Source organism: Cephus cinctus, unplaced genomic scaffold (assembly GCF_000341935.2).
Source record: "Cephus cinctus unplaced genomic scaffold, Ccin1 Ccin1_scaffold0013, whole genome shotgun sequence".
NCBI lineage: Eukaryota > Metazoa > Arthropoda > Insecta > Hymenoptera > Cephidae > Cephus > Cephus cinctus.
The window spans coordinates 187,876-215,197 of NW_014332762.1; the positions used below are offsets into that span (position 1 = coordinate 187,876).

Genomic DNA, 27,322 nt, shown 5'->3' on the forward strand with positions numbered 1-27,322 from the left:
TTTGTAAAAAAAAATGTTATTTATTTTGCTACCGATGCGTCACACGCGTGCCGTTTCTGACTAAGAACGATGGGAATGTGACGAGAGCACCATCTGTAATGTGTGACGAGAAACAGATTATAATTTACTTCATTGTTGTACCATCGATATTATAGAAATAGACGTAGAACTGAATTCAGCATGAATTTCTTGTGTCGTGACTCTAGTGTAGAAAAGAAAGATGGCGCACGATTCCAAAATACAGCACCCCCTTTTCTGATTCATTGAAGTTTGTAGATACTGTGCTATATAAATAAAGAATTTTCGCATTTTTGAAAATGTAATTCTTAGAGCCTAAGTTACCGAACTATACTTGAAGATGTAAAGATTTCAGAAAGCCAAATTAGTCCCATCTTCTTCAAACCTGCACGAATAAATTTTTTTTCCAAAGTCGCGTAGTTAAAATTTCTTCATTCTAAAATTCATAGCTTATTTTGATCCATGAAACTATGCCGATCATTTTTTTTTACTTACGTATAGCAGCGTCACGTTCGACGATAAAAAATACAAATATCGTGACTATAACGTAAAAATTAGCTGGTTCTGTTACAGTGAGACATGGCATTCGCGATACGTTGCACACGAGACGTGAAAATCCCCACAGAAATATTTACATCGAGCAACGATACAACAGGAGAGGACAACGCCATTCTTATTGGACAGCAGCCAAAAATAATGAGCTTGCGTAAGCCGTTTAGGCCTGAGCTTAACCTTACCATGTCCAAAAGAGGTACTCTCAAATCTAGACAGGTGAATACCAAATGAATCCATAAGAATCCATTAATATAATTAGTATGCATATAATAGAATCTGAATTAAATTTTCTTGTAAAAAAAACTGTGAAATTCATGGAATTACCAAGAAAATAACATACGTTATAATTTCTGAAGATATAAGTTTTGCCTGTACCTGAGTTCCATGCGAGAATCATCATTGGGTTCATTTTGACTGTCAGATCTGAAGGATATATCTGTTTTGGTAAAGCGCATCAGTAGATTAACTGATACGTCATCTTGTTATAAGAATCTAGAAGAAGGAACTAACTAAAAACTGATTTTAGTAGTACGAAAATATAATAGCTAATATAAAACATGTCAGATGACTAAGATTTTACTCTGTTGTATGTACACTGAGCAGATCATCGACTCCGTGAAGATATTTATTTTGACATGATAAAAAGTGATAATATTCGACTTGGCATCAATGCAATTCCGTAAGTCTCTTTTGGACGAGATCCAAGAATAATCAGGCACAAATGAGATCATCGGTTGTCTCCAAAAAAATATTTTCGTCTCAACTGTCTCCATCTCTGAACGAACGTACGAATTAATACAAGAGCGTGCATGATAAAACCTTTAACAGTTTCAAAAAAAGGTTAGAATTCAAATAATTATTATTAAAAATATTTTCAACGTTAACAGAAACTTGATAATTAGTTTGTTTCTTAGTCCCTGATCCAAATAACGTCAGAAGTTGACGGAGCTTAAGAATCACAAATTATTGTATAGTTTCGTGAAATCCCATACTGTATAAAACAGCCTGTTACGTGATTCCTCCTACGCAACGCCATCTCTCGGCGCACTTTGCAACTATCGTTCAAATCCTGACAACTTCTATTAAATGACTCCCGCATACGGTATTACAGAATGCAACAGTAAAATAAGATTAGCATATACGAATAGGTGGTTGTAACTACTTTAGGCATAGAGTCAAAAATAATCGACTCTTCTCGTGACATCATCGACCTGTTCTTCAACAGACAAAATCCCCAGCTCCCAGGAATAGGTCGCAAGGACGTTACATTCCAGCGTTTATTTATACGAGCAGTAGAACGTCGACCGCACCAATCCAAGAAGGCGAATCATAAGATATGACGCTCCTTGAAGTCATGCCGAAACGGAGTCTGGATAAAATTTGCTGATTAATTTTCATTGTACTCCTCATTGTCAATGGAAAAAGTATATATTTTTTTCATTTGCCTTTCAAAGCAACTCGTGTTCACATGACCTGGATCGATCCCTTAGCTCTAGATAAGGTCTAGTCTCATACGGATCAAGGCTGGTCGGTGGGATTTCTTTTCCAATGTGGATTTGTCCAATGTTTGTCTTTTTATTGCAAAAACGCAATTCTCGTCGTACGCGTTTCGTGAACAAGAATGGCAACAAACGAAATTGCTCACATTTAACGTCACCGTTAAGCGTGCAAGTGCGTCAAATGAAAAATAGGCTTCGTCGTAGATCGATGACTTTTCTTTTTAGAAATATTCATTTGCATGTATATCGGAAATTTAAAAATACCAACGAGCCTTGGTCTATTCTCGTATTTTGGATCCAAAGTGTCTCTCTCGCTCTGGTACGTCTCGTAACAAAGCTAATATTATTTGGCTAAGCTTAAACTCTAAGCACAAAAAAGCGTTACCGCCACCGTCCCACTTTCGTTATTTACGTACGCTTTACTCTTTCGCAAATTTTGCCATATCGTACGTAAATTTCGTGTCAGTATACGCGTAAACAAATATACGTAAACGAATACGTACTTGTCAAACGTACTTTTAAATAATGCTATCAACGACCGCATTTATCGGTCATCATTGATTCTAGATATTCGAATCAATTATCTCGCACTTTCTTTTACTGCTAAACCACGTATACCCCTTTGTCACGAAGCACAGTTGTTTCTCTATTTAAATAAGTATCTGATAAAGTGTAGCAAAGGTTTCACGAGCAAGTCACAATTTTTGCATCGAGACGGTACCAGTCGACAAGCGAAACCAATATAGATATAAGGTAAGAATAAAATAAAAAAAATTTGACAGTAGTAGAAAAACAGAAGGATACTGTACCGTAAGAAAAAGGGAAACTACCTCATAAAAAATCATTGCTATAAGAGGTTGTGTTAGAGATTTTTCAGGATTTTCTTTTTTCTTATATTCGAATGAGAACAATTCAACTTTAACTTCGCAGTATTGCTGCAAAGGTGAAAGTGTCTTTCGATGGAACAGTTCCGAACCAAGAATACGGTACCGGTAATACCCCAGAAACATTATTCCAGTATATTTAAACGTCCGTAACTTTACCCATTACTTAAACTGAAAAATTGCACAAAATTGGATAAATTCTCATTCGAACCGCAATCGCTCATATCAATGTCTAAGGATTTCTATGTACAAGTATCGATCGCGTGATACAATAAGACCTGATCAAAACATGCAGCTGAGTCTTCGTGTGCTAAACTGTCTGAAGTAATTCTGCACCGTCTCATTATTCCGCGATGAGCATTGTCGTTAAGTGGCAAAATCTATAAAACTTATGATAGTATAATTAGTAATATTAGTTATAACAATAGTAATAATAGCAGCGATAGAAGTTCTAGTAGTATTTGGTGTTGGTGGTTTCAGGAATGGTAGAGTGATGTCGGTGATGGTGGCGGTGGTGGGAATAATGACGACATAACGACAGAGTTTCTTCCGTTGTTAACGGCAAGTTTAAAGATCCGTCGTTTGGCAGTGTCAATTTCCGGGTATCCTGGATGAGACGAACTTCCGGCGTGAGTTCGGGCGCTAATATCCGGCAAGATCGGCAAACGTCTGATCCATTTCATCGGCGATCGCTTTGTACTTACTGCGCTCCTTCAATAGCTCGTCTGTAACGATAAAGAAAAACCAACGGGGGTTCTGATTAGTTGGGAACGGGTCCAGGGTCGGTTAGTTTTGTTAGTTGGATTCATGAGATTCAAGTTTAGGTTATACAGAGAATATGTACAGGTTGGCTTTCTTTTTGTCTCTTATCGGGCTGGATCAGTTCATTGTAGGAAATTACAAAGATCATGGAATGAACGTGTAATCCAGTGACACGTAGAATGAAAATCGTCGTGTTTACAATATATTAATTTTAATTACAATTAATACAGGTGATTGTAAATTGGTGTATCGTAGAAGAACAAGTATGTGCTGTGTACGTTTTGTGTGTATTTAAGTGGAGCGCGCATGCGCGTACGTGCTCCCCGTTTAAACTTTTCATTTGTTTCTCCTCTTGTCGCCGATTCACCGCATTGTGTTCGTTAATTCGCCGCATGGCGCAGCATCCTCGTTTGTTCTCTTTCTGTGTTTCGAGTGGATCTTCTTTTTGCGGTGAGACGACGCTCGAATGATCAAATAGTTTAACCAACCAATTCGGTAAAGGTGAGGTCCAAGTCGTCGCAGATGTATTTGTACTTCTCCTTCTCGTGGACGAGCTCGTCTGCAATTCAATGTCCATGGATAAATACAATTTTTCTCAATTATCACACCTCAATAGTTATATTTATTGCTATCCCTTGATAATCCAAAAAGTAATAAATGTAAGGAAATGGCCTATTGATTATCAGATTGTCGATCAATTAAAAAAAAAAAAAACCGTTAACAGTGACATTTTTATTCGATTCTCTGTCGACCTCTAGACACAGTCGATAAAGTAGATTCCATAATAATTTATGCTCTATTGATCGATAATCGATAAGCAAGTTTAAGAGTGGTTCAAATAGTACTGGGAACATTAGCAAGAGGTGTCTATAGGCATTGCAATTGATTAAATTTGTGTTAATAAGCAAAAAGCCTCGAACTTACGGGTATGCAGTTTCACCGGAAGCGAAAGAGTAATTAATCGAGTATAAAACAAAAGAAAAGGTAAAACGGTCTTTTTATATATAAATTATTTTCGAAGCATTAGGTAGTAGTGGTAGTAGTAGTAGCAGTAGTGCGAGCAGAGGCGTATTAGACTCCGTAGAGTTCGACGAACGCCAAATCCAAGCCATCGCCAATTTCCTTGTATTTTTCCTTTTCCGCCACCATCTCATCTGCAAGCATTATTAAGGTCATGTTCGAGTAAGCGTATCAAGCGCCATCTGGCGGACAAACAACGGCACCATAACTAAATGGGGAAACTCCTCATTAGAGACGTTGACCCACGAAAGAATGAAGTAAAAGACGTAAGGCAAAACCCTTGTTTCTTTAATGATAAAGATTTTGGTTTTAGGGTTAATTCCAAAAAAAAAAGACATATCAAGCGAACGTTATACTTACTCGGCATGGCATAGTGGGTTCACACCAGTTTTCGCCGCGACGCAATTGTTTCATGCGGTTACACAGTTTTCAGTCGTGTTCCATTAGTTCGACGCGGACGCATTATTAGTGCGGTACGTGTATTAGAGAGAAAAAAAAAGGAAAAAAAAAACAAAGGAAACAGTTACACTAACGAAAAAAACACATACGGAAAAAAAAACGTAAAACGAACAACACTCTCATTTTCAAAATTAAAATATATATTATAAACAGATTTATAATAATAGCAATATAATAATTATTACAATAATATTAGTGTTATCATCATCATCATTTTTCAATTTAATTAATATTAGGTAAATTAATACGACTAATATAACTCAAGTATCTTTTTTCAGCATTTTCATTTGTTTCAAGTAAAGTAAGAGGATAATAAAAATTAATAGTAGGATGTAGGGATGTATTATAATTGTGCATCTGTTGCTGTCTTTCTTTCTTCTCACTCGTGTATATACTCTTTTATGCTCGTGACGCCGGTGACGGGAGAAAGACAAAAAAATAAAATAAAAATAAACAAAAGTATTCTGAACAAGAGAAACGTGCTCATGTCGAGTCGCAGTTTCAGTACTCGTGTGTCTCGCCATTTTGGTCGTGTCGTGGGAAACGGGACAGGATTCAATGACATACATAATTTTGAATCTTGCCCCGTTCCAGCACCTGTCAACGTCGAACTCAAATTTGAAGAAACTATATAACGTGATTAAATGCTAAGAGTTCGGTAAACGAAGTTCCCGCCTGCCATGATCGCAGTTTGACACCGACAGATGGCAGTGACGAGTCGACGATGCAAAAATGGCCGAAACGTTAAAAATAACGGAAAAGAATTAGAAAAAAAAAAACAAGAGAAAACTAGTTTCAAAATTCATGATCATCGAAATCTTTCAAGGTCCGACCGTCAGGTTACAGTCCTACAGTAATTCGCGCTTATCAAAAGCGCCATTAGAGACACGTAAGATAATTACGGCATTGAGCACGTCTCCGCGTAATCGCAATATTCGATTGGCCAAGAGAAACACGTTAAAGAGTAAATATGTACAGGCACGATTTGGAGTCACATGGAGGAAGAGATCGATTGCACCTATTCGAACGAGAGCAGCTAGGAACGCAGTGGTAGGCCATGGAAAAAAAAGACTTTACGGGGCGGAACATAACCCCATAAAAAAAATCGTCGGCAGTAATGGTCACGCACAGCTTATCAAGATGGCCCAACGTTCCTTTTCCTTCGATACACATGTTACCGACCGTAAGTAACTCAACGGTATTAGTACCGTATCCAATTCTGCCATACCGGCTGAAAAGGACGCACGTATCCGTCGGTAAGTAGGGTAAATAAATGAAATTTCAAATTGAAAATAAAAAGTCGGTACACTGAGCCATCCATCCGAACTAAATTCATTCTCCAACCGAATACGGTCAATAAATTTTAAGTCAGACACCAAGAACATCGCAAAGCGCCCTAATGGCATCGCGTTCGAACTGTCAATCAATTAGGAATGCGGAATGTGGACGAAATGTGAGCATTCTCGACCTAGCTGGACCCATTTTACGTTCACGCGTTATCTTTCGATCTCATCCATTCTTGCATTTTTTCCAATTTTTCCTCTCTCTCTCTCCCCCTTCCCTGCCCCACTCATTCATTCACTCTTTCTCACCACATAAATTCTCACATACACACACGAAAGCTCGAAAAGGGTCACGTGTCTACACTTTGAATGCTCATGCGTGTAGATGTGTGTGATTGGCTCGACGGGGTCTAAGGATAATTTCCATGAAAGGTATAGATGAGTATATACGTGAAAATGTAAAGTGTACGTGGTGAGGAGGGAACTCAGAGGTCTCAGGGTGGCCTAAGGACTCTATATCTTTTGTTTGCAGATTATGTTAGGTGTGCACCGATAGAAGCGCGCGCCAAGATAACCAAGGGGTTGGCTTTTTTTGTCTATTTTATGCTTTTTTGCTCGCCACCGCAACACGATCTACATGTTCTGGATGTCATGCAGGGTTGCCTCCATCTCCTCCTGGAGCAATTTGTTTTTCTCTCTCTCGGCGACGAGGTCGTCTGTAAAGATCACTTGTTAAAGGCACTCCACACAGGCAGGCAAACACGCAGCCGCAAACGCATAAGACGGCCAATATATTTGCGCGAGGATAAAAATTATACGGCGGGCCAATGCTAGTTAAAGAAGGGGGGGCGGAGGGGGGAGCAGGTCTAGCGACTGTCGTACGGGAGCTTACAACGGGATACATTTAAATATCACTTCGGTTAGACATATGACGATTAAAAGTCAGACTGAGTATAAGGCACGATGCAGATTCGTGTTTAAAATTCTTTCAACTGATCTGTAAAGATCTGCGCTCTTGTGACTTTTACAATAGCTATTTAAATCACGCGCAAGGTGCTAATCAGACGCGAGATGAGTTCCAATAAAATATATATCGTTCACGGAGAACAGACTGCGGGAAAGTGATAAATTCTTTTTTTATCAAACGATTTAAAAAACAAAACTGACCAAAGGTAAGAAAAATATGTTGAAACGATAATTTTCAAAATTGCATCGTTCGTCGAGTAACTTTTTGACTCAAAGACGACGTTCAGTTTCTGTTCTCGGTTAATTCTATACATGTATAATAAAATACGTACCCTCGAGCCTGTCGACCTCCTTCTGCAATTTCTGCACGGATCTCTCGGCGAACTCAGCGCGGGCCTCAGCCTAATGGATAGTGGAATTTAAAAAAATGTATTAATAGTCGTTCGAGTTTTTTTGCCAATTCTTGAAAAAAGTTCGACTTAAACGGTTCGACTTGAAAAAATCAAAATTCTCTTGATCCGCCAGTTCGTAGCAACGAAATCAAGACAAAAAGTTACCAGTAAGCAGTGAAATCGACAAGACCTACTGCTGCAATTGTCTAAGTCGAACTTTTCTCTTTAAAAAAAAATCCACTCCAAGCACACACGAGAACACGCGAACACAAGGATTAGAGAATAACAGGCGTCAACAGCACAACGTGTTAATTCGAAAAAATTGCAAGCATCGAATCAATCCTATTATCTGTTAACGGCGAGCAAGAATATTGAGAATAAAAAACGAATGATTCGTACCAGTTCGCCAGTCGTCGCACCTGATTACGAAATGACATTCGATAACTGTGCGAAATCGCACGACGCCCAATGATTGCGCAAGCTACGCGTATATGAAATTAGCAAAAGAGTCTCGATATGGAAAAAAAAAAAAAATAAATTCTTCAACGACAAGTACCCATATACCGTAGTGAAAAAGAACATAATTTGATTTAAATTATCTCCATGTATCCCTGAAAAAAATAATTTTTTCATCTCACCTCTTTCAACTGGCTGTCGAGAGTCTTGACCTGGCCCTCAAACGTTTCCTCTCTCTGCGTCGCCTATTTTTTTTTTTTTTTTCATTTTTGTTTTAGTGACAAGCACAACAAACAACAAAAAAACAATCGTTAGTCCACTCAGTAAAAAAAAAATATGCGTCATGCTACTATAGCTAGGACGTCAATACGGATTCAAGACGTTCAATGAAATTCAGTGCGAAAGCTGCTCGCATTAAATAATTCTTGACTTATCGAAGGAAAAAATCCTTCGCTGTGTCAATCGTCAACTCTATGTGATGCAACCACTGTCGTTTTTAGTGAGGTTAGGTAAACGGCTTTGAAAATCGAGACACACTAAGGCCACTACGCTCAACGTGTGTGTACCTCCTTTAGACGGGTGGTCAGAGTCTTAATTTGATTCTTGTACTCCTCCTCGCGCTGGTTGGCCTAATTAAAATTATGCAAAGATGACGTATCGTTCACGCTAATTAACGAGGAATTACGTAGTAAATCCAGAGAGCTACTTTTTTTTTCATTTTTTTTCTATAGCATTTTCTTTGTTTATCTTATACCGAACTATAGACTTTATAATTATCAATTAAGTATTTTACTTAATTATAAGGAAAAAAAAAAAAAAAAAAAAAAAAAATCAATAAATCAAAGCTCTTCGCTTTACCTTCTCCTCGGACACCTCGAGGGACTTCAGGTTGTTACCAACGACGCGCAGTTCCTCCTCAAGCTCGACGATCTTACTGGAAAGTGAAAGAGATGAAGATTTTATACAAGGTGTACAATTTTCAAAATAACTAACATATTCGTTCACGACCATCGTACCGGGAGAACGATCACGATCTCAAGAATGAATTTACAAATTTTCGTAGATCGACTGAAAATCACCTTGAATTATTTTCTTGTTGTTCAACGATAAAAACGGCCAGTAATCGTTGGCTCGGTACGACATTGAAGTTACCAATATTTCGAAAAAAAAAAAAAAAAAAAAAAAACGGGAAAAAAAAAAGCCAGTAATCGTTGGCTCGGTACGACATTGAAGTTACCAATATTTCGAAAAAAAAAAAAAAAAAAAAAAAATCGGACATCAAAAATACATAGACACGTTATTTAATACGAAAAATCATGCAAAAGCCCACGTTTAGTATTGGACCATATATTTTTTTTTTAACAACTTCTCTCGTTCCCCCCTTTTCCTCCTTTACTTACCCCTCGGAAAGTTCAGCCTTTTCCTCGGCACGCTCGAGGTCCTGCTCCATCATGACTAGCTTCCTGGCGACCTGCGATCAACAACAGCCAACGCCACACGTCATGCCAGGCAAAAACAAGAAGGGGGCGGTTGGGGCGGGCGTTATTTGCATGCAATAAAAATTAACAAAAAAAATATGACAATTTTTCGAACAATGACAAATCTAAGGTGAACGAAGTGGTGGACCCTTGTACGACGTCATCTCAGCATCGGTCGTCCTCGGCTTGTGACTTTTTGTTATGACTTATGAACGTGAAACGACACTTAAAATTTTTCAATTTTTTTTTTTTTTTTTGAATCGACCTCCATTGGTTATTCGTTTTTGGTCCTTTTGTAAATCTACGTGTATCTTGCTAGCAACGAGTGTTCGAACTGATTTCCAGGAGATGGATGCAAAAATAAGAAAAAAAATAAATAACAATTGCCATTCACGGTGTTATTGTACAGGTCACGTGGGGAAGTTAAAAAATATATATATATATCCCTAAGAGATACCCAATGGGTTTAAACCACAATGCACAATCGCAAACTCGATTCATGTAAACGATGCTTACGACTCTCCGGATTCGGCACGCTCTTCGGCACGTTCGAGGTCGGCCTCAACCATGGCCAATTTACGGGCAACCTGTCGAATTAACGTGACAAGATAGATTTTTATTTAACACGAACCAGTACGGACAATCCTGTCCCTCGTGACTAGAAGAGACAACATTGGAAGGACGATCAGACTACAAAAAAATTTTGAAAAAAAAAAAAAAAATTGTGTTTCGCGAATGAAATTACGAATGCAAGAAAATTCGATTTCGTGTATATTTCACGACGATTAAAGAAACACGTATCGAATTTCTTCATTATTTTTTTTTTTATATCTACTCAAATATCCTCTCTTCCAGTCACGAACGTCACGGCAAAACTTCGTATTCGATATTAAATGTGCACACTCGGTTGCTGTTAGAGACATCCGCACTGCACCAGGCTGCATCCAATATAACCTGATCAATACGACATTGCGTTTAGACTAAGAGATTAGATTGTATAATTAATCATGAAAATTCGATACCAGGGTAAAAGTCACACACGTAGCAATTAAATTAGGGTTAGGACTATTTTACGTCGGGTTAGCTTAGGGTCAATGGAAAATTGCGCGAATCGAAGGGACTGAACGCATCTGTCGACGTGAATTTTCGAAAAGACCGGAAAGGTGCGTCAGATCCTCTCACGAAACCCACCTTGAGGGAAGTACCCATGATTGTACTGAGTACCTCGTGTATTTAATGTTGTCAGTGCAAAAATAGCGAATACAAATATTTACGGTCAACATGAAACCAAAAGAGTATAGTGTGCACGAGACTAGAACCAGTGTACGAGAAACGTACGACAACTGAAAGAGTGATCCCGATATTTTTTTTACCTTTATATAGAAAAAAAAAAGTTATACTGTGAAAACTACTCGCCTCGGTTTCTCGCCCGCAGATCGTCGGTCATCGGACCGATGTCGGTAGCGACCTCGAGCGTGAAATGCATCTAAGTCAATTGTTTGTAAAAATGCCACGAATTCACAGATGCCGCATTTACAGCCCATTTCGCAGGGGTAATAACAATAATAACAATAATAATAATAAAATAGTCAAATAGCTGCAAATCGGTTAGCGAAATAACAGCGATAAACATCTCACAGCAAAACACCGTCTTCGCACTGTAATTACGAATTTTTTCGATTTTCCTTCGAACTCCATTTTCGTTTTACCTGTCTCTCTCTCTCTCTCTCTTAGAACAACTTAGTCGTTGAAGCACACAACAGCAACAATAGTGAAAACAGTACAGTCCGGAGTTTGCGAGATCGTCCCGGGACACGCGAGTCGATCCACGTAAGTTCGGACAGTTCGGATAAGTAAAATAGTTTTAAAAAAACGTTGAGTTAATAGTAATAAACGATAAAAGCAAGATTTTACACGGAAGTCTAAAACCTGTGTAGAAATTAATCGTAATGAGGAAGGCGTCGTCATTTACTTTAAGAAAAAAAAAAAAAAAAAAAAAAAAAAATATAAGAAAAAAGATGTATAATTAAATTTTCAAAAACGGGTGTCACGTGAATTCATCTGTTCGGCTCACCCTTCTACCGTTCTTAACTCAGGAGTAGACCGTGTGGGGCGATTGACTGGGACGTCTGAGGCAATGCCTTCGCACATATCCCGACGATCACCAGATAGCACCACTTTATACCTTCATTCTTTTTCTTTAAACTTTCTTTTTAAATGCTCGTATTTTCCATACCAAGCAATTCCATCACCGCATCGTTCTTGATTATTCAAAGATTTTCGTTGTTAACGCACATCGACACTGCAATACCGACGCACGGTAAGCGAATGAAAACAGAACACTATCACGAATGGAGTCACGGGAATGAGAAAAAAAAGACACGCGAGATTGTGTTACGCGTATCAAGATCAGTCGGAGTCATTGGAGGAGTGTGCGTGAGTCACCTCCGCCTTCCAAATTTCGCGAATTTTTAACGACGATACGTGAGATTAAAAGATACCAAAAAAAACAAAACAAAAGAAATTCAATCGTACGAACGTACGCACGCACGTTCGTCGGTCACAACGAGAACGCAGGCGAGTTATAGGTTAGGCACTTTTCTCTATCGACTAGGAACCATCATCACTGCAGCCACTTTGGATTGGTGCGGTTTCGCGAACCTCATCGTATTTCTTGTCGGCTTCTTCGGCGAGGAATCTGGCCTCCTTCAGCTGATTCTCAAGGGCATCCATGCGCTCCTCATCGGCCAAGCTGCGGTTCTCGAGAACCTTGCGGGCGCTTTTGCATGACGAACGAAAATACAAATTAATAAAAAATGAAAAAGAAGTATAGGTTATACGATATAAATTGGGCAGGGGTGATCAGTGATGTCGCGAGGAAGAGACGCGTGGCGCCATCCGTGGCCAGAGACAGCAACCTGTTAAACGCTAGAAACCCTAAACCTGTAAAGAACGTCGGTAAGTGGCCGATTAATAGCCAAGGGTCACGTACTTATCGACGGAACAACGACATCGAACCAAATGTATCCAAAATTTTCCTTTCGTCGTAAAATCGCGACCCTTGACTATCTAACTCGGTTACGCGTTAAAGGTGCGTTCACAATCGAACGACGACCCACCTCCTCGTACTTCTTGTCCGCCTCTTCGGCGATCAGCTTAGCCTGCGCCAGCTGCTCCTCCAGTAAGGATACCCGGTCGTCCTCCATGTTGGTTCGGTTTTCAAGAGCCTTGCGTATCCTATTGATTAGTTGGATAAGGTTTTTTCGGTTTTGACATTTTTTTTTTTTACGTACATCGCGTTCAACCCGTACGCGAGCAGAGCATATCACAAACATTTGACAATCATTTTTTTTTTTCAAAAACTAGTACCTCAAAAAAATGACCCTTCGTAACGTTCCCCGATCTAAATCAACAGGCCCCTGATAATTCCGAATCGCGAACCCAACAATTTCAATATCAAAAGACAATACCGCGAAAGCCATGAATCACGCGAAGGTTAGGTCCCAGGACCGTACCTCGTGGGGCCCCCGACCAATTACTCCTCTTTACCGCGACGAGACATGACATCACGGATGAGATCAGCGAGACTCGGCGCGCAAGGCAAAATCAGCTAACGTAAACTCGATTAGGCTAAGTTTCACTCGGTCATTGAGGCAGAGACCTCGATCCGCGTCAAACGTACAATTTTTATATCGTTAAGGCTCAGGTACAAAAAAAAATTACCACGGGGATGATTAGGGTGACATTGAAAAAGGAATGCACCGGATATGCAGTTGCAATAGACGCCATGAAATAAATGAATAAATAAACGACATCCTGGCCACGAGCAAAACCTCGCATACAAATACTTATCCAAATTCGAATTACATTTTTGAATTTCATATTCGTTCCAGGAATCTACTCGTCGCGAAACCCAAATTCGACGGACACCATTAAAGACGAAACGCGTTCTCGTGCGCGAAATTTTTTTTGAAAATCTTACAATTTATTTTTCCCTATTTTCACATCGCACGTGTTAAAACTTATACGTACAGTCGAGGAACAAACGGATGTCGGTATTAATTTCAAATAACTTTCAGATATCTTTCAATTTCATGTGAAAAATGACTTTCTCGTTACACAACAAATTACAGCGAAAAAGTTTCAAGTAACTTTTTTTTGTTATCAAATTTACGGCAAAGTGCAGCTTCTCAAATTTCGCAATGTATTCGCGACCAAGTCAGATTTGACACAATCAATTTTTAGTGCGCCCAATGGCAAAAACTCCGTGTGCACGTGGACACGGGTGATGTTTAATGCAAAATCGTCAAATGTCTATTCCCCGTGAAATCATCAGTTTGTTCATCGTGATAACGACACGAAGGAAATGGTCCTTGTATACGAAAGATTCGATAACAGAACAAATTATGACGTTAGATAGCAAAAAAGTAATCAGACAAAATCACAACGAATTCATACTAAAAAAAAAAATGACAGCATCAGTGCAAAGACACGCGTAATAAAATAAGCCTGTATGAGTAGACAAAATTCATTCATCTGCCCGGTATGCAAGAACCATTTTCTCGATTTATAAAAAAAAATGCATTGTGTATCCTAACTTATAACAGTTTGAATTGACACAGTGGGAAAAATAGTTAGGGAAAGAAAAAATGACGAAAACCAATAACGCGAACTTTGAATAAAATAAATATGCACAGATGTCCCTGTGCAAAAAAAACAAAAACATGAGATTTTCGTCATTTTCATCCGCAAAAATTTTCCTCGCAGTAATCGGTTTTAAGCGATTCGTAAGGATCGAGATATTTTCCAAAATTAAAATACCACTCATTGATAAGATTAGTCGATCGTTTCTCGATCGATATGGCGATTATGACGAAGTGTCTCCTTGCGTTGATTTAAAGGTAGAAAATCGAGTTTGAGCGTTTTGGATATGGGAAATTTTTTTAATCTATAAAATTAAAAAAAACTTTATAAACACGCATTTACGTTGAAATGTCATTTCAATTGTACAAAACTTATTTTGTTTCAAGCAAATAGAAACTTTACATTTCTTTTTCGATTTTTAACCTCATGACGTGCGACAAGATGAATATTGATATTTTGCTTCATTACGCAATGCGTTATTTATGCTCCGATCAAGATTTACCCGAAATACACTATAATCCAAATAACAGTTTCAGCTAGCATTACCGCCCGTACGCATATTCCAAAGAAAATCCAAAATTATTTTGACTGACTTCGATGGAAAATATCTCGATGCAATTTACGAGCAACGTAAATACGTGACACTGACAGTGACGTAATTTCCAAAATTCTCAAAACGTCAACAAAATTCAAAATATCGTTAACAAACAAAAAATCCATAGAAAACAGAGTTTTTCCAAAGTACAAATATCTAAACCAAAGAAGCCGAATAACAAGTACAAATATCTAAAACGAATTACCTACGATCAAATCTGACAGCTATCGATATCGGTATTACGACGTCAGCACGAAAGATAATGAAATACGACAATGAAAATAATGACGCACAGAAAAAAAAAGTTAACAATCGACTGATCGAAAGATATGAATCATAAATTTCATGAAAAAAATATACATTTCTTTTCATTAAGTACAAGCAATGGCTTCTAACCTTAAAAATTTCCCAAAAAAAAAAAACCTAATTTCATCAAATACAGAAACTAGTGAATCTATCCACTGTATGTCAGTCACATCGTGTCACGTATTCATCCACGTAATCATACGTATACATATATGTACAAATATGGCACATACCGTTCGCTCTCATCGGCGGCCTGGGAAGCCTCGGCCAATTTGGCAGTGGCGGTGGCGAGACGTTCCTCGGATCTCTCAAGATCCTCCTCCAACAATTGGATACGACGATTGAGGGCAGCAACCTCAGACTCGGCCTGAAACCCAAGAATAAAAAGTTCACGATCAATGAATCGATCAATTAATAACGAGCAGATCGTGAAACCGAATATTTATCCGCAATCGATTAATCCGCTTGCTTAATCTTTTCGCGTAGTCACGTAAGCGTATACAAATACGCGTATTGCAGATTGCAAGCGACTTGGAGTTAAATTAATCGAACCCCCCTGCCGAATAATAATAATAAAAAAAAAAAAAAAGTAAACCATAAACCGTAATAATCAAAATAAAATAATTCTTGCACTGCCGCGTTCAAAATGAGGAGGTTCCGGATATCCGGGATACCGTAGTTAAATACCCGTGCGAACGCAAGTGTATTTGTAGTAAAACGTATGGCGCACACGTGGGGACTTTTTAAATAAAAGTAAAATTCATCGTATACCAATCCGACCAATTCACCACGTGTCACTAGCGAGTCAGGCTGATAGACTTTTTGTTTTCGTTATGTTTACTACTCAATAGATTTCCCTACGTTACGATTTCAATTGTTGACAATATATGCTGTAATAAGGTTACGTGCGTTCCACATTGACGATCGTGTACAAGGGACCGAATGCTGCACCCTGTGTACCATTTTCATCGGAAATAATACCGCACAACTGGTCCGTAACGTATGCATGCCCGTCGCGATTAGGGTCAATTTACTCCTGTATTTAATCAAACTTCCCGCGCGGATGCGTTAGCTGCACCTGCAATCACGAAGGATGGTCACGCTAACTTTTTTTTTTCATCCTTGACGTTTCACCCCCTTGTTTTTATTACCGTTGAAAAGTCAGAGACGCGAGCGGCCATTTTCGTTGGAGTTATAAAATTTTCAAATATTCCCTTGTAATCCAATTGCGTATGCATGGCGAGGATTCCTATGCGCAATGAGATGTCAGGGACAATACGGAGTGTTGAGAAAGAAAAAAAAAAGAACACAATTACGGAATTGTAACAATCGTATTATAACTGTGTATCGTAGTACATGAGACGAGCTAAGGTTTAATGGCGAAGTAAAAGGATTTAACAGTGTCTGAGGTTTTGAGGTTAAGTGGCTGGCTTTGTCGCTGCAAACGATAACAATTGCCCCGGGATAAGAGACGCGAGTTTCCTGTTGAATGCACGTGTTATTCCTAATAAATCTCAATGCCCATGAAGATAGAGTGAGGAGGGTAGAGTGAAAAAAAAGGATCTATAAAGCTTGGAGAATACTGAACGGTACCCTGTATGAATACAAGATCATCGTTCAATCATTAGACGCTGGCTAAGTTCACCTTCAGATAACATGCAGACTTCGCAGACCTTGTCCGATATCAGATTTAAGACGAACGCCGAGACTTCCGCAGGGTCTAACGTCATCCGGGTGTATATATATACATGGATCTACCACATGTGTAGATACTTGGTATGTACTATAATAAAGTCTCGAGTTTAGTCAGCTTGAGATATTATGCCGAGTGCTCATGTACAAAGTGGGCGACGAGAGACGCCTTGGGTACTCATCGTTACGAATGTAACGACAGGATTAATCGGGATAAGCATTGAGGAACTTTTCATAGAAAAATATTTTACTTCTTCTGGTCCCTTATGGTAGTGGTGGGTATACAGAATAATGGGGAATTAAAGATAACGAGTAGAAAGAAAAAGGGAAGTGGTACGTTATTGCCATTGGTCTGTAGGTACAATTGAAATCCGGTTGAACTGAGCGTAGGGATTTTTTTTTTTCATTTTCAAAATACCTCAGTCGAACGATAAGTCCTTTCCATTGTGTAACGATAGAGGTCAAGGATCTTTGAAAGGAACCATGCCAGGAGCGAGGGAAGAAAAATGAATTATTGGGTTCAAAAGTTGTTAATTTTTCTATGCACTTTCAGTTTTACCGTTACGAACGGCCGTAACGGTTAAACTTGATGCTCGAGAAAAATTCCTTTGCCGCTGTGTTCATCGATTCCGCGAATGGTCTGTCATTGTCCTGGGTATTAAAAATAACGTTGGACGAAAAACACTAGGGACATTTTGTTATCAGTAAAGTCTTGAGTTCGGGAGATTAGGTACCTAACGGATAATCTTGATCGGATAATTTCTGTACACCTTGTAGATACGTAACGTTACGAAAATGAACGTCCTCGTAGTTTGTCGAAATTCAAACAAATCTCGATAACTTTTCAGTGCGGTCAGTCTGTTGGCATGAAATATGAAAATAAAAACAGAGCCGCGCCCTAGCACTATGTACTCGTAATTAACCCGTCCCTAAAGAAACCCCATAAAATCCCCTAGCCAACTAAAATTACTAGCGAGTAAAACGAATACAAAGTCGATTCGCGCTAACTCCAATCCCACGTCATCGGGTAATAATCAATCCAAAAAAAATATTCAAGTACCGTCCAGTACAATGCGAAAGAAATGTCAAGAAAATAGTTGTCATTGGATGACGTCAGCCGTCAACAATGTTAATAACTCATGCTTCCCGTGTCTCAAGATTTGGAATAAATTGCCACACGCAGAAGCCGCCCCTGCAACGCTCAACCTTGAAAAGTTCGGAGCCCACGAAAATAAAAGCATAAAGAAAAATCGGAAATTAACACAGCCGTACGTAATTTAATAACGTGAGGTACACGAAATGCCCCTCCCAGCATATATATACTGCGATATAAGTGTGTATAGTCAATGAGAAAAGTAGACGCCGGGTTCCAAAAGGTAAAGGCTGACACGCACGATCGATGATGGTCGGCAGGCGAGCGACGCGGCACCAACGAGGAGTAGTAAACGCCGGTCGTGTAAAATGGCGATCGAGAAACGAAGCGGTAAAGGGAGTTAGGATTGAAGGTACGAAGAGGAAAAGAGAGAGAAATAAAAAGAAACCTTCCACAGGCAAGGTAGATCGCTAAGGGGCCATGTTGGAGGATCCCGACATTCCCAAGATTCATAGGGAACGTGAAACCCTACGACTAGAGCGCGCACGTACACCCACTACAGCAGAGTATATATCCTCATCGTATATAGAGTAACAAAACTCACTTCCTCCCGACGCATCACCTCCACCTGCAATCTCTTATGATACTCCTCGCATTCATCCTTATATTTCTCCATCTCTTCCTTCGTCTGACGCATCTTCTTCTTGAGCACATCCAAAAGGGTGACCTGCACTTGGGTCGACATTTTTCTTCTATTAACTGATATTTAACACGCGATTTCACTATCCCACGCCTTGTCCTATTAGTACGTCGAACGATCGCTGACACACCGATCGTCCTCACCGAGTTTTACGTCCTTCCAGCAATTAACTAACGTGCCAGCACGCCACGAAAAATTCGTATACGCAAGGTGGTCGGCCTTCCGGTATATACTAGCTGCGAACTGTCGCGCACGATCGACTGGTTTCGTTGCTACTCGTATACATCAAGATGGCTGCCGAGTTATACGACTGCGCATGCGCGCTGGAACTTAGAAAAGTAGAGCCCCTAACGCGCCTTTTCACCAGAAACGTTCTGTTCATTATGGTTTTATCAAGTAATGATAAAAGCTTTTAGACATCGTTACGTTCCATTGCCTTCAACATACCCTAAACTTTTGAAATTTTTCTATCGATTCAAACTGCAATTTACCGATAGATCGTGAATTTATTAAAATTCGGCATGTTCGCCAGACTGATTCCTACGCGCGCAAAGGCGTGCTGTGTCGCGAAACCCCGGAAATACCGCGCCCGCGATATGTCTTACCGTATGATCATGATTTTTGAATGATAAAAATGATACTACCAAGTTATCTCAATACTTATTTACAAATTTAACTACGAAGTATCACGTACCTAATGATATTGTGATTACATGCGGTAGTATATACGATTCCTCGACGTTATATAGTAAGTACGACTTCGGGACAAACGCATTGTTGATACTGTAGAGACCTACGCGATCAGACCCCGTCGGTTAATTGTCCCACGGTTTTCAAAATCCTTTCCAGTTTCCATTAAGTTCATGGTAACCGCACCCAGTGGGCCCTTCGTTACAGTCTATTACTGGTCATTGTTCGTAAATCGGAAGTCGAGGCCGATGTGCAAGTAAGTTTTATTGTCACTAGATACGTATTGTGTGTGTATATTCCATATACCTATTCTATATCCCGCAACTATTAATGTATATATTCTACAGGTATATATCGATATTGCGTAACCAGCACGTCGCTGTATTTGACATGTAAAGTAGGATGACACGTACATACAGTGTCTTTACTATATTCTGTTTTAGAGGATGTAATGTAAGTACAGTCATGTATGATAAGCAAGCCGGTCTAACGTGTCAAAGTAACATGAAATTTTTTTCTGCACGACACAGGTACAAATGTACGCGTGTACATAAGCAAATATGTATGTGTCAACAAGATAAATAAGGTGAGGCAAGAGCTCGTTGACTTTGTCAAATCATCGCGATAATGTAATCTTTTCTATGGATAAATCGATGATTCTAATTAGATCATCAGATGAATTATCGTATTCAATTTTTTTTACAGCTATTTGTAATATCTACTGTCAAGTGCGGATAAGACGTATAACTTAAAATAGAGAAAATATTGTGAAAACGTTTAAAAATTATTGCAATCTTGTTACGTGCTTTAAATAACAACTCATGCAGATTTTCAAAGATAAAAGGGAAAAAAAATATAATATCATAACTAAACAATCGGATGATCGTGAACCGTGATGACTAAGATTTGCGACCTCGCGGGTCGATCATGAGTTTACCATAAATGGTCATACGCTCGATTATTATTGACTTTCTCCGTGACGTTTAAACGCCGCGACGCAACGTCTCTCTCGGAAATGAGACATCGCTTCGTTAAACGTTGAGTTAGGTCAAGTAGTTCAAAGTACACTATTGGATCTTAGCCAAGATCAGCAATTGGCAGATGGGCTCCATTCAAAAAGTTTCGAATGTACAAAAAATCGCTGAAAACAAGTGAATAAGAACAATGGTGAGGAACGTTCAAAATTTCCAAAACGACCAGTGATTCCTGACTAGAATTCTAATATAACCTAGAAACATCATGTCACATCAATACGTTCAATTAATATTTTACTTCGAGTATTTACTTAACGTTAACATAACCTCCAAATATAAATTGTCGATAATGCAATTTCTCAAGGCTCAGACAATAACGTTATATCCATTTTTATTTGTCCGAACCAGTTCAAAAATCAAGTAGGCTTGTGAGTTCGTTGAAAGTTCAAGTTTGTATAATGCGTCAGAAAAAAGGAAAACGCAAGACGTGACGTAACGCAATGGAGTGCGAGTGACTTCAGGAAGAAATAAAATGCAAACTAAATAACGATTTAATGGCTGTGAAGGTTATAAAAGTCCCGTTCCTGATCCGCAGTCCCGACGATGCGATTAGCCGATCCAATTGAGTCGAAGGCGATGCTCTAAATTCCGTGCAACGTGGGTGTGTGAGTTTCTAGTGCGCGTATTTTCGGACAGATGGCGATACATACGGAAATACCAGAAAGAACGGGAGGCAGACAAGTAGGGATAAGTTGGAATAGGGGTTAGGAAGGCAAACGGGGAAAGAGGACGCGGAGGGGGAAGAGAGAGAGAGAGAGAAGAGAAAAATGAAATGGGAAGGAATGTAAATTCTCCGAGACGCAACGGCTTCATCCTGGATGCGACTTACGCAATGCGTAAAACGAATGCAAAATGGTAACGAAAAATTCGTCATTGCAATGCACAGTATTTTTATAAACACCGTAGAAGTACAGGTTATAAGTGCAGCTACTGGGCACTTGTAAATTTGTTATAAATACCTAGAACACTTCAAAAGAAATTTGGTATTGCACAGTGTTGCCAGGCAGAAAAACCGATTAAATTTAAAGATGGGACCACGGAGCTTGGGTAAATTTCGCAAGGCGAAACTCGTACATTGCTGGCAGTTCTTACGCAATTCAGAAAGCGGGTGCGATTCGCACGATCGTTTATAGCGACGTGTATTATTTTTAGAATCGCGTTGGTGACGTTCGCAAAAAAAGGAAAACATCTGACACACTACCGGGGCAAATGGAGCGTAAAAAAACATATTGATAAGTATCCACCGTGATTGATGTGAAACATGTCTTCTGCATCAATTTATTTGAAAATCGGCAAGAAACAGGATCTTGCCGATAACTCCAGATTAAACCGTTATGCAGACGTTTTTCTGTGTTCTAAGGAAATTCCATGGCAATGGCTAGTAGTACCGTAAGCATACACATATCTCGCTAGAGTTCAAAAGCGCAATGGCAAAGGTATGTGTCAAAATACAAGAATGTGTAGCCCCCAGTGTGTCACCGCTGTGTAGGCGTGACAAAGCAGTCTCAGCAAAGACGATTGGCGAACCTCGCGTAGTTAGAGCAATGACTAGGGCAAATTAAAGAGAGAGAGAGAGAGAGAGGGTAAAATGGGTGGCGCAATCGAGAGTGGGAGATGCAGTAGTACCAAAGTGGAGGTAGTAAGGTCGAGGAAGGACGAGTACAGCCGAAGTTTATCTTCAGTCTAACCTCGCATAATAATAATACTGACCCGCTTCAGCTGATTGCCCATGATATTCTGTAGTTCGTTTCGTATGAGACTGAACTTCATCATGGTGTCGCTGGAGAAAATCGAGCTTCCAAATGCAAGGCCAGGATAATCGGCACACCTTTTACGACGACGTGCCTCACGCTCGGCCTGTACCTCGGTACGTTCACTTGGACATCTCATTTTGGCAAGTTCGGCGAGTTCAGGATCCTCTTCGATGACCTGACCCTCATCGTCGGAATTGCCATCGCCGCGAGCCCTCGCGACCGCGTGCTCAGGCTCGCTGCTATCGTCGTAGTCCTGACCTTTGGAGATAGGACTGTCAGTGATCACGACAGGATCACATAACTTATCGGATAGTCTAGTTCGTTGGGAATGGACATCCTCGTCCTGGCCACACTGCGCGGGCCTTTGGACTTTACTCCGATCGTAGCTCGATGTGCTGCTGACATCGCCAGGATGCAATGAGGTATCATGTTTTTGTTTTGCTGATAATGGTGGTGATGTGGTGGTGGTCTGACCTAGTAAGTTCACGATCGGAGTATCAATGTCATCCTTCGACGGGGAGGTGTCCGTCGAGGATGATTCTGGTGCCAGGGCGCCTCCTCCAGGACCACACTGCGCGGGTCCTCTGCTGGAGGCGTCGAGACGTCGACGTGTGGCGTGACGGGGGTGATGCTGGTGCCCGCGACGCCTCGCCGTCGACGCCGTCGACTGCTCCATCCTCCTTCGAATGGTATTTATTTCCAAATCCTTGAGACTCTCTCGAGGTTATGTTGACTGTCCCAGGCACCCGGTGCACCACCGCTCATCTGCTCTACCAGCACGCTGCCTTACTACCACCACACCAGACACTCCGCCATCTTAGCTGTCACTGCTCCACGCTTCCTGTCGGCGACCGCGCGACACACTACACGAACGAACGTTCCGTCGAACCGACGGGGACGCCAGCACACGCGCCTGATCGCCACGAGTGCCCTGACCTCTAACGGCTGTACTCTGTTCTCCCGAGATATGCGAGTGACCTGACATCTATCGGCGTACTGAGATACTGCGTCGTATGTATCTGGGGTATTGGAATTCGAAAGCGATCAAAATGCGATCTATTTGATTTTATTGGTACTTGATTACTCTGCTCTTGAGTCAGGGTGATAAATATATGTATATGATGATCGTATCGCGACGTGTCGGCCATCTGTTGGGACAACCATACGCTAATTGGTTATGGGTTTCGGTCTGTGATAAATTTAGCATTGGTAAACAGTCTCAAGAGCTCGCCTTTAGATGTCATTTACTGTCGGTAATGTCGTTCTAGGCTTCTAAGGACACGAGATAGAGGCGCTCTTTCTCGCGCAAATTTCAAATTTTAAGAATATGAAGGGTCTTTGAAATGTCATTATAATCCTATCTCTTTTTCTCTCTCTCTCTCTCTCTCTCTCCCCGTAGCTAATTGACGTAGAGACGTCTAGACGATTCTTTTTGGATTAATTCATAAATATACTTTCTATAATTTTTACTTACATTCTGCAGAGCCTTGTCCTTCTCCTCGAGCTTGGCGTTAACTTGCATTAGGGCCTCTTGGGTCTGATCGAGCTCGTTCTCAATGGTCTGGATCTTTTTCTGGAGCGCACGGGCCTCCTCCTCGGCCTAATTTTAATGGAAACGATCATCGTTTTAATTGAATACTTTTATCTTAAAAGACATCAGAGCTCATCAGGTATTTCTTTTTGCATATCATCCAATATACCTTTTCGGCACGCGCGTTGGCATCGCGAGCCTGCTGTTCGCAGAGAAGGGCGCGATCCATCGCGTTATCCTTCTCCAGCTTCATTCCCTGCATCTTCTTCTTGATCGCGTCCATTTTTGCAGAGTTTTTTTACTTGCACTCTAGCGGGAAGAATCTACAACAGCAATACAAAAACATCATTTAGCGCTCTGACAACGTCTGCTATCGAATTATTCGATGAGTAGGCTTTTTTGGTTATTAGAGGAATTTTTTGGTTTCCAAAATCTCAAAGATATGCTAATTTTTGTCTACTGACTTACTATACTAAAATTACGTGGTGGAACCACCACACCCCATTTACCCTACATCCTATTTCGTTTACTACACAAATCACATTTTAATGTAAATTTTATTACATTATACATTTTTAATTTAAATTTTATTGCATATAACCTAATGGCTGAATTAAAATATTTATCTAAGTAGAATATCATCGCATTAAAAAATATCTACATTTATCATCCATGGCAAACGACTCAATTTTGACAGATGACAGCCCTATCATATCCATTATCACAGTTATAAATGTATAACATATAGTGATGACTGATATTGCTATGACTCGTCTAATTCTCTTTGTTATACTTTTCACTTTTTCTTATGCTGACCATTGGCAAAGACGCCTTCAGGTTCATAAATAATTATTAATCTAGTTAATCAGATAGTTCAGAATTTACGTCGAAACAAGCTTTAATTACCAAGTCTAATTAGAAACAGAGCTTAACTTGCTTCCTTCAAACAATATCCTGTAGTATTTCAATCTGCATCTTCCATGGAAATTACCATGGATAACAGCTACTATTGTATTAAGTATTCAGAAAGTTAGTTTTATATTGACGTACAAACTTCACAACGAAGTAAAATTCTGACTGTCAACGACCTTCCAACGTCTCTCAGATCTATTACAGCATTAATGCGTAATATGAAAATCAGTGCAAGACTCCTCAAAAAGATCGAGCAAAACTCAACCAAGTTTTCGGTTTGGGAGTCAAGAGCGTTCGTGCATTGGTGTATAATTAGCGAATGACGAGGGAACCTATTTATAGAGGGAGCTCTTGGCTTGAAAGAAAATCCGGGCTAGGAAGTTTCTTAGGGAACAGGAAGAACTATCGAGAACAATTTTTCTCTCTTTTCGAGATAATGAAAAAATTGTTCAATTATGAATTACATAATTGATTTCTACATACATTTCACTCGAAAATACGTGATAACCTGTCATGCTTGAAATATAAAAAATAATTCTATAATTCAACTTTAATGTATCGCCTCAAGGGTACTTTTTAACGAGCAACAATAAACCATCTTCTAATCTTTTCGAATCAAATAAAATACTAATCTATGTATTGTTCTCGATAAGTATATCAGTGCTTCATTAGGTGAACCATCTGTGTTATGCGCGTAAAGCACAACCATCTTGAATGAACAGGGTGGTTTAAAATGGCGGTATGAAAACAAAAAAAAACTCACAAATACGGAAACGAGTATTTTCCGTTTTTCGTAAAAGGAGCAACGACCAACCGTCGCAATAAGTGGCGAGTTTTTCGTCCGGCTGAAATGCGATGAGAGGGTTATTTTTGTAACTAGTGCTGCCACTAGGGGCGTGGCACTCGGTTATGACAGTACAGGGGAAGGGAGGGTAAGGGCAGCGCGAGGGGGGCGAATCCCTAGATCAGTTCGCAAGGAGAGGGGCAAAATTACAAACTCGGAACAGGCTTCGGGCCTTTTCGGGTTACGTTCGTAACGGACGTCGACGTCGCGACGAAACACGGTGTCTCGTTACCTGCCACCAAATTATATCAACTATTTTTTCGTTTTCAAGGTCGAAATTCCGTAGTCACGGAAGAATCCATTGTCGAATCTTACTATACCGATTGAATGAATATGTTTAATAACTCGTGAGAAACAATGTTGATGAAATTTTTGATTTTTCAAAATATAATTTTTGATTTTTCGGTTGCTGGTGCAGTATGTATATACCAGTGCATGGCGTATGTTCATTTTTTAAAATTTATCTGTATCGTTCTCATAGTACGATGCTATGTCAACGTTTGGTAGACAGTTATGCTTGACGTTGCGAAATGCCGGACTCACGATAATCATTCTTTTGTTTGATAATATTGTCGACTCGAAGAAACTACTGAATTTTTGCTTGCGATGCAACTCGTAATACGATACGAGTTTTTATTATTACTTTTTCTTTCATACACAAAGCAGTCTAACTTTATTTATTTTATATGCTGGCCCTCTTGCGTCAACTATATCAAGTATTTTTCGTTGGAATTCTTTTTAAAAGACCGTTGCGTTTGCGGTACGTTTTAGTAGAATGAAAGCAAGTATTGTGTAAAATGTTTTTAATTCATAAAATCAAAATTTCGCCGGTCGCCGCATGTGGACCTTTAAAGGACACGCTGTGATATTTATAGTGTATTATGTTACCGCTGCTACCGGCACATTTTGCGACGTTGCCATTTACTCGAATTTTGAAATCGTCTTCTGCCCTACGTGGAATTATCTTACAATCTTTCTCTGAATCTATCTCATTATTCACGCTCGGACTATAATTTGAAATCTAAGATGCAACGGGTTGAACAAAATTTATAGATCGATTTAGACATGGATCGAAAACATACTTTTTATACAAGAAATAAAAATGAAAAAATGTAGTTTTTCAAAAATCGCTTTGCGATGTTTATACTATTGAAAATTAAATTTTTAATCTTGTAAAATAGATTAAAATCTGAGAAAAATGTGTGAAAAAACTCTTAAACAAAAAATATTGATAAAAAGAAACCGTGCAACAAACGAGGGGATTAAAATCGTCAGAAACAAATCTTACCGTAAGAAAATTACGAATAGGGGGTACCACTAGGTATGGATATTAGAAATGAATAAAAAAATTGAGATTAGATATACTCACGTATGGCACGGAAGGTTCGTCGAGTGACGTGTGCGTTTAAGTTGCGAGTCAAGTAGCGACTGGCGTTTCAGGATCTCGCTGAGATCTCCCTCCTTTCTTACTTGCTTATTTCCATCGAAAAATACCTAGGCAGACCTCCACCACTGCCAGAGTACCACTACCACCACCATATTCGTTGCTGCCACAATCACCACCACCACCGACGTTAGCCGTTGTCGTGACAAAATAAATCCACTTGGTAGTAGCCAGCGTTACCAACTAATACAATATATCCTTTTGCACGATTTTTGGTCTGCACGCGTACACCCGAGCTAATTTGCCATGGTGTAATTTTTCAACTCCAATCTCAGAGCAAGGTCGTCGTTCATTTTGTTTCGAACTGCATT

At 39.7% G+C, this 27,322-nt stretch overlaps 1 protein-coding gene and 1 long non-coding RNA gene across 23 annotated transcripts; one reads left to right on the plus strand and one right to left on the minus strand.

The window, feature by feature from the left end:
• Positions 1-1,982: 1,982 nt before the first annotated feature.
• Positions 1,983-27,094, minus strand: LOC107263665 (tropomyosin). Of its 22 annotated transcripts, none has more exons than XM_015731223.2 (11): positions 26,937-27,094; positions 23,981-24,134; positions 23,755-23,880; positions 15,551-15,684; positions 12,434-12,551; positions 10,289-10,359; positions 9,153-9,228; positions 8,861-8,923; positions 7,779-7,848; positions 4,643-4,872; positions 4,012-4,277 (listed from the first exon to the last, which is right to left on the minus strand). In XM_015731223.2, exons 2-10 carry the CDS (start codon positions 24,092-24,094, stop codon positions 4,790-4,792), a joined length of 855 nt encoding a protein of 284 aa, XP_015586709.1. In that variant the 5' UTR covers positions 24,095-24,134; positions 26,937-27,094; the 3' UTR covers positions 4,012-4,277; positions 4,643-4,789. The 22 variants fall into 22 exon arrangements, with proteins under 22 accessions (XP_015586663.1, XP_015586629.1, XP_015586767.1 ...); XM_015731246.2 differs by lacking the exons at positions 10,289-10,359; positions 12,434-12,551 and adding exons at positions 9,695-9,765; positions 12,892-13,009; XM_015731237.2 differs by lacking the exon at positions 12,434-12,551 and adding an exon at positions 12,892-13,009.
• Positions 19,203-21,021, plus strand: LOC107263806. Its single transcript, XR_001536769.2, has 4 exons — positions 19,203-19,748; positions 19,840-19,945; positions 20,023-20,078; positions 20,198-21,021. It is a non-coding gene; the product is annotated as an uncharacterized LOC107263806 (long non-coding RNA).
• Positions 27,095-27,322: the final 228 nt, after the last annotated feature.